The 8321-nt window shown below is 53.0% G+C and overlaps 1 protein-coding gene across 3 annotated transcripts in view; it reads right to left on the bottom strand.

The window, feature by feature from the left end:
- Window positions 1-517: 517 nt before the first annotated feature.
- SRGAP3 (SLIT-ROBO Rho GTPase activating protein 3) overlaps window positions 518-8321 on the bottom strand; it is a 129829-nt gene continuing 122025 nt past the window's right edge. For 2 of the 3 annotated variants that reach the window (XM_064453403.1, XM_064453402.1), the window contains exons 19-22: window positions 7442-7622; window positions 6724-6873; window positions 6027-6354; window positions 518-3777 (exon numbers count right to left, since the gene is read on the bottom strand). In XM_064453403.1, coding sequence (XP_064309473.1) covers window positions 3361-3777; window positions 6027-6354; window positions 6724-6873; window positions 7442-7622 — 1076 coding nt within the window. In that variant the 3' untranslated portion in view covers window positions 518-3360. The remainder of the gene's footprint in view (window positions 3778-6026; window positions 6355-6723; window positions 6874-7441; window positions 7623-8321) is intronic. The other variant, XM_064453404.1, reaches the window with a different exon arrangement.

Here is an 8321-nt window from a genome sequence, read left to right as displayed (position 1 = left end):
AGGTCAGCACCGTCGGAGGCGGCGCCAAGCCCCGGGGAGGGTGGGCGAGCGCCGAGCTGCCCCGTGGCCCGGAGGCGGCCGCAGCACCACGGGACGGGGCAGGTCCGCGGGGAGCCGGCGGGGTCTGCAGGAGCCCACCTGGAGGTCGGCACTCGCTCTGCACAGCAGAGAAACAACTGCTCCGTGAAGACGCCCTCCTCTCGGCTGCCACGTCCCCGAGGAGGGGCTGCGCCTGCACCCGTCCCCCGGACCCTCGCCCGGCGGGGCCTCGCCGCCCGCTCACGTCAACTGCTCGGCCCTAAGCTTTCACCGTGAAGGCTCTGTGAACTCTCCGAAGCCGACAGTCTTTACGCCTTTAGAGAGGTATCGAGGATCAGGGTAAAGTCACTCATGAAACATGAGCAGGTTCCAGTTATGATGCTCCTACAATGTACGTGTTTCAATTTTGTGCCAAGTTAGTTTACAGAAAAATACATTTCTTCCCTTAAATTTACAGTAGTTAAAACTACAATTTGAATACCATATTAAAAAGGGGTAGTTTATTCTCAACAAAATGTCTTGGTTTTCTTTTCTTTAAAAAAAAATTAAAAAGGACTTTAAAAGCAATCACCCCCAGCACAACGCAACTGTACAAAGGAAATCATTATGCGTCCAGCTCCTAGGACGTTAACTCCAAGCGTTTGTTCTGGTGCTCAAAAAGGCACTTAAAGATAAGAAAACAATTGTATTAAAAACCCACAACAAAACAAAACAGAGGAAAATGAAACGCAATAATTTAATAGACACTGGAACTTGTACCATATCTTCAAAAGTAAGAAGGGAGGGGGGGGAAAAAAAAACCCCAATAAACATGGTTTTGCTATCAAGTCATCTTTGAAAGTATATAAAAAAACCCCAGAAAACCAGCAAAGTGAATGTTCTCCAGGAACTAAATGGAAAAAAAAAAAAAAAGGAAAAAAACCAAGAATTACTGGCAACGACTATGCGGCTCTCGTGCCAAATGGGTTTCTTCCCTCCCCCTAAAAGCACATTTGCTGGTTCATTACTAGACCAGACTGACAGACTGTTTGAACATCTGCTGCCCGTAATGACAGAGGCATTGACCTCAGGGTTAGCCTAAGTTAGGAACGGGGGAAAAATTATGGAGAAAAATAAACATCAATATGAACTAATTGTGGTAATTACAAATGTCAACAATGTTAATAGACAAGTACATAAACACCATTTCCCCTTACAGCATTATACGGAGGAACAATGACAGAATCACTACATACAGTACTTCTCCCCCACTGTACACCGAAAGGTTAGCTTTGCGGCTTTGTTTTTTTTTTTAATCTTTTTTATTATTACTACTATTGGGTTTTATTTTTTACATTGAGCTACCTACTAAGTGCAAAGATTTGGTGAGTGGCGTTGGCTTTCATCTAATCTTAGCCTATTTTTTGTACAGTTTACATGTTAACAGTTACTTTCCAGCATTTAAGCAAGTACAGCAATATATACACGGACTGGCAGAGGCAGGAGCCGGGCAGCGGCGGCGCGCGCGGAAGGGACACATGCTTGTGCGCCGGGCACGGGAAGGAGGAGCGGCCGGTCCCGCCGGGCCTGCGCCCAGCGCCCAGCTGCGAGGTACGGGCTGGGGGCGCGGGGCGGCCGAGGCGCTGCGGGGCGCGAGCTGCGGCGGCACCGGGGGGCTCAGCCGCCTTCTGGAAGCCTGGCTGCTCCTCCGGCCGCGCGCGAGCTGGGGGCTGCAGCGGCGCTGGAGGGGAGAGGAGGATGACGGGGGGAACCAAAAAAGAAGCCCTGGGCAGGGGCGGGTGGCTGCGGGATGAGGCAGGAGGGCTCGCTTCTTGGCCCAGGGACAGGCAGAACAGAGAAATGAGCGAGAGCGGGAAGAACGGATGAACATCTACGAGCCATTAGTGCCGCTCTTCTCTGCGGCTGAGAGACTCGCGACGGCCCGTCTCACGCTGGGGCTGTACGTGATCGTGTGGAAGTGACCAAATTAAACCACGGGTCATGGCACGGAAATCTGTACAAGAAGGAAAATCTGCAGGAGAAGCACAGAGCGTCTTGAATTCAGCGCTTACAGAAGAGACCTGGTTACCCGACAAAGTACCATGCAATCCCCAGCTCTTTCTGCATATTTTTTCTCTGGGTTAAATGTTCAGAGGGAAAACAAAATTGAGTTTATGCAAAAGAATCTACAACTGTTGTATTATATCGTACAGTACAGAAAGTGCAAAATATCACCCCATCAGATTGGTTCCGCATCTGATATGGTCAAATATGGCTCATGCTTTTCATGCAAGAAGACACAATCTGAATCAAGACCCTCATGTACTGCTGTGCAACTTCAAATAAAGCAACGTTGTTGTACCAAAGCCTCCTCGCCTGTTTAGTCCTTTCTGTTGAGATACCATTAGTTTTGTGGTTTTTTTTAAAAAAAAAGAAAGGGAAAAAAAAAAAAGAAGTCTGGGGAAAGGGCAACGAAGCATCTCAAAACTGTATACGTTACTCTACGTATGCTGTACCACAGGTTTGTCGCTAGTCCTTGTTCATTCTGAGATCTTCAGGGAAATGAGAGTCCTGCGGGCCCCGCGGGGCAGGCAGGGCAGCCCTGCGCCCCGAGCAGCACGCCTCGCTTCCGTCCCCGCTCCGGCCGGCGCTGCTCGCCGGGGCGTCACGGCACACACGCGGGCGGCTCAGGAGTCAGCTTGAGAAGACACTCCAGCCGGCCTGACACAGTCATTTATGAACTTCCAGCTCTTCTCCATAGGCCGGCAGAGAACGAAACCCACTGTGTCTTTCCCCCCTTCTTTTTTTAAATGCCAAGAGGTGCAGAAAATAAATTCCAGGATTGGCCTTGTATTGCTCGATGCACAGCTGCTACATACCTCCACACACACACACGCACACAAATAGCCTGGAAAAAAACCCCAAATCAACCCAACTTCTCTAGAGAGGACATTTCAGAGCCAGTTTGTGAGGTAAATCTACTTTTTTAAAAAAGTCACCAAATTCTGTACACTTTTTTTTTTTTTTAATATATACTTCTACATATAGCATGTATTCTCCAGTGCTAACACGTAGACCTGCCGTCTCCTCCTGCCGTAGGACTGCAAGCTTGGGAAGTGTGTCTGCATGGATGGGGTGTGTGCACATGTGTACATACACACACACACACGTATGTACAATCAACCATCACAGCTAGGCTACACACTCGTTCCCCTTTTGGAAAGGTTCCTTTTGAGCACGGTTTTGACTTCCCACCTGGCCGAGCGAGGCTTTGCCGAGCTGCCGGCCCCGCTCCCACCATCCAGGCGCTGGCTCTCTCCGCCGCGTTCCCCGCGCCCCAGCCTACATGGTGCCCGATTTATCCGCCGAGCTGCTGGGGAAGAGCTTCTCGGTGGGGGTGACGGCGGGGCTGCCCACCCCCGAGCTGCTGCTGCTGCTGGAGCGGTGCTGCACCACCGGCCGCACCGGCCGCATCGGCGGGGGCCGCAGCTGAGCCCCGGCCAGCCGGGCTGACAGGGCCGGCTTGAAGGTGGTCATCATCTCTGTGGTGGAGCTGCTGCTGCGCCGCATGGCAGCGTCGGGGTCCCGGATCAGGATGGTGTGGAGGGGGCTGGCGGGCTCCGAGTTGGCGGCGCCCATTGGGGGGTTCTTCATGGGCTCCAGAGTGTCCAGGACCACGTCGGGGGCCTGCTTGGCCGTGTTCTGCCTCTCCAGCTCCCGCAGCTCGTTCAGCGCCGTGCTCATGGTCTTCTCGATGTCCTGTGAACGTCACCAACAAAGGGATGTGAGCACAGTGCCACAGCATCACCCTGCGCTCCGCACCCCACCCCACGGAGAGGACCCCCCCAGCCCTGGCATGTGTGTCTGGGGGGTCTCTGACCTAAGAGAGAGCCTCCAGGCAAACCAGGAGCTTTAGGAGAAGATATAAAGCCCAAACTCTGGCCACCCAAAGACGCCCCATGTCTCCCAAGTCAACAGGAGCTTGGTTGCCAGCTCCGAACAAGCAAACCCTGAGCACCACAAACAATGCGGTGAACACCGGCCTGTGCACGTCTCCAGTGAGGCAGGACATCTCCACACTCCCCCACAGCACTGAAGCTGGTTTTTCCCCAAAAAAGGAGGCCCCGCAGCCTCCGTCAAACGTATGGGACCTCTGCTGTCCCTGAGCCTACAGGGCAATGGCAGGTGTGGGGCAGAAACGCACAGGGATGTATGCAGGGTGAGCAGCACGATGGCAGCTCGCCATGAGTAAAAGAGAGGCAGTGACTAGGCCTCTCCCTGTGCGGGGGGAGGCAGCTGAGGGGAGACCAGCCCCAGCCCCTCACCGCCGGCCCACCTCGGGTCGTGTCTCCTAGGCATGGCCTCCACGGGTCTGTCCACGGACATCCTCCAGAAAGTGAACCCAGTTCAACCAGAAGCGCCCATTTGAAGTAAATTAGCTAAATTGCCTACAACTGTCACGCTGATCAGCTCATTCAGAAATAGAGAGGCCCTAGTTTGGCTTCACTTAAATCTGCCTTAACTGAATTAAGGCCACTAAAACTCAGATAACGAGTGAAAAAATTCTCCCAGAGCTAAGCCTCAGGACTACCGAGTCCAGCAGTCCTACAGACTTCAAGATAAGTATCTATTTACATCAGCTGAGTGAGAATCTTTTCCAAGGTTTAAAAAACACAACCCAAAACCCAAGAAATTGTACATATCGTGCTCCATCCTCATCATTCGCCTGTCCCTCTGGAGGCTCCTGGACCCCACAGCCCTGCACTGCACCTGGGAACGTGGCCCCGGGCACCGCTACTGCCCATCAGCCCAGCCCGGGGGCTTCGTGCACGCCGTTATCCCGCCCCACGGCAGGCGTGGTGCCCCAGCTCACGCCGTCGCTCAGGGCGCGCTGTGCTACGACCATAACTCTGTAAATCGATCACACCAAGCGCAAGCTCTCGCTGGACAGAGAAGCCAGGTAGCGTGCTGCAGAGCAAGAGAACAAGGAGCATGGCTGGTGGAAAAGCAAACAGGACAGTGAGAGTTCTTCCTTTCTGCAATCATCATCAATTATCCCACTGACAGCAGCTGATTCTACGTAAAACAGCCTGCCAAGCCCTGCGGTACTCGAGCTGCTGCCTCCCCAGCAGCTGCACCCCTCTGCCTGGGCATCACCGACCGTCCCACGGCTGCTGCTCCGGCCAGAGGGTGGCACGAAGCAGACTGCCAGGAAACTCCTGACACGGGATGCTGAACAGCCTGTCCGCAGCGCCCTCAGCCCCCGGGCCCCGAGCCAGCCCAGCCCGCAGCTGATCGGCCACACTGGCGGGGGCTGTGCCTGAACGAGGTGGTCCCCGAGAGGCTGGAGAACTCTGCAGCCCGCTCCGTGAAGAGACCATTCTCCGAGATGTTAACAGGTTTGGTATAACCTGAGCAGCTCCTGGCTGGGGGCCTCCTGCCAGCGGCAGGGAGAGACCTGCAGGCTGTGCCGGAGGTAACATGGATTAATGAGCACCGTGGAACCGATGGCCTGATCTGACGCCGACGTTGCATGGCTAGAGGCATCATATTGGGATGAGACTAACTTTTTGAGGTCCTGGCAGGCAGTAACAAACCTGAAGCCCTGTTCTCCGAACACTGAGCATCAGTCAAATTCCGATTTGGCAAATCCAGTTTCCTCCTCCTAAGCTCCTTACGGAGCATCAGATGAAGATAATGCGCTTCCCTCCCTGCGGGAGGCGACAGCTGCCAGTGCATTTCGGTGGTGGATCGAACGTTTCTGCCTATTGTTTTGAAGAAATGAGGTATGTGGATGGAGGCAGTATCTTTTATTAGTCCAACCGATACAGTTGGAAAAGCAGGCAAGCTGTTGGCCGCTCATTTTTATCTTTAAACCACTGCAGCTGCAACAGCACTGTAATTCTGAAGTGTGTTGAGATGGAAGGGGCTCTGCGGCACTACCCCAGTGACTTGTATTTTAGCCTCTCGATCCCTGGGCACCGAGAGCCGCTTCACAACCCTCTTACCTCAGCAAGCGCTTCTGCTTCTAGAGATTTCTGATCTCCGAGACTACTGTGTCTAGTCGATCCACAGGTCGATCTCAGCGGGTGGCCATCAGACAAGGCCTTCCTGTCTGGGAAATTGATGCTGCCTGCACTGCCGAATGTCGCCATTCTGCGCTTTTCGGGACTCTCAATCCTGCCCCTGTTAAGAGGTATTTTGTGGGGGCTGCTAGGGCAGGCCGCTGCTCGAGGAGGAGTGTCTATGCCAGGACCCATCCCTCGGGGCGGGCTGTGGGTGTCCCCCCCGCTTCGACGGCGAGGGATAGCTGCACCGTCAGACCTCAATCTCACTCTGCAAAGAATCCATCACAAGACTAGGTCACGGTCCATCAGACGGAAAAGTGTCTGGTTGCATGCTGCAAGACAATCGCTCAGCTCTGAGAGTGCAGATTAAACCAAACTCGAGCCTTTCAGCTCCAGAAGACTAAGGCAAGAGGGAAGACAGACATTTTAGCCAGTGCCAAGAAAGGGACAGCATTGTACCTTCTTTACGTGTTAAGATCTACATTAGCAAAGCACATGAAAACCCCCTTCATGCTCATATTTATTCTGCCGTGCTTACTGGAGCCTTCCCTTCTGTCTTGCCCTACACCACACACTGACTCTCCCCACACGTGGCAGCGACCACCTCTGTGTGCAAAGGAAAATGAGAGTTTCCTACCGGCCCATTACTCCCCCAAAGCCATAGTCCACAATATGATCCGTCGGAGACTGGATGTCATTCTTGGAGGAGGCTTTATCATCCAGCAGCGGCCCGCTGCTCGCCTCGCTGTCCGCCTTCTGGCTCAGGCTGTCGGAGAACGCATCGTCCCTAGGAAAAGGAGACCCCCATCAGTTACAGGACTCTGCCCCAGGAGAGAGGCTGGGGCCCAGCCACAATGTGGAGCTGAACACCACCACCCCAGCAGCTCCAGACTTTGTTAACAAAGAGCTGGACCAAGGCCACGACCTCAGACAGAACCTGGAGCTCGGAAAAAGCGAACATCACATCTCCATATCCCCCTGTGCTGTAGTTGCCATTTTAAATAATCCAGGGACAGGACCTGTAGGAGAAGGAGCATCTGCGACGGACCCCGGGATCTGCCTACAGGCCCTGAACAACGCCAGGACAATGCACACGATATTAAGTCTGGGTCGTGCCGCTTCGAGGAGTCAATGGTAGGTGGGGTTCAGGCACACTGAAGTACGGTATTCAGTGCTTGGCTTTATCAGCTTGAACAATCTCAGCCAATACATGGAGAGGCAGATGCAAACAGGTCCAGATTTCTCAAAGTCATTAAACCTCGGAAAATCTGCCCACCTATTTTAGGTGGCTGAAGCAGACCTTGTGTAGGTATGTGATCTTAACATCCTGGATCAACGCACGCCACTTTACTCACATGTCTTGCACCACAATGTACTGGTGGGGTATGAGGCCATCCACACCATTATGTCTCCCTTCCCACCAGTCTTCTGATGCCCGATGGTACAGGAGGAGCGAGGCCCCTTTCTTAAAGGAGAGCTCTCGTGGAGATCGTCCAATGTAGTCGAACTTTGCTATAGCTTCAATCTGCTCCACTTCTGCAGAGGAAAGAAGCACAGACAGAGAAAAGCTTAGTTCAGCAATCACAAGGACACAATAAACCCTAGAAAGAGACATCTCACCAGAACAGCAGTAATGCTGCCGCCCTAGCTTCCCCAGAGCACTGAGTAGAAACCATCTTACTTTTAGGCTGATCAATTCTTTTTGTTCTTCCAGCCTTCCTGGAATTTCTCACAGACTCACAAACTACCAGCAATTACAAAAAGCTACAAACCAGATGGGGAGTAGCTGAAATTTCCCTGTGCGCGTATGGCATCATCACCCACGCTCCCATTTTCTACCTATAAAGTGATTTCTTCAGTTACAGAACCCCATTATGCCCCAGACTTGTCAAGCTGTGTCAGATACTGTGATCAAAGCCCCGTGTACCTTCTCTTCCTTTCCTTATCCTGGAGACAGTTTGGCCTTGATTATTGGTGAGTAGCAAATCCCCACAGCAACGATGGGGATCCCCACAGAAATGATGACACAGGGTCTGGCCAGGCAGCTGCTCTGCATCTCGCCCCCACATCTGCAGACCTTCCCAGCACTACACCTCACCGCTTCTCCGCCTTTTCTAAACTAAGCTCTACCAAACACCAGGGATTCACAAACAGGGAGCTCAGGGCCTGAAATTCAGGAGGGCTGAGGCAGGACTTCACTTTGGGAGGCTGTGAGCACACCATGAACCTTTGAGC

Source organism: Phalacrocorax carbo, chromosome 6, assembly GCF_963921805.1.
Source record: "Phalacrocorax carbo chromosome 6, bPhaCar2.1, whole genome shotgun sequence".
In the NCBI taxonomy this organism is placed as follows: domain Eukaryota; kingdom Metazoa; phylum Chordata; class Aves; order Suliformes; family Phalacrocoracidae; genus Phalacrocorax; species Phalacrocorax carbo.
Note: the sequence above shows the minus strand (reverse complement) of the source record. Positions and strands in the feature narration are given on the sequence as shown.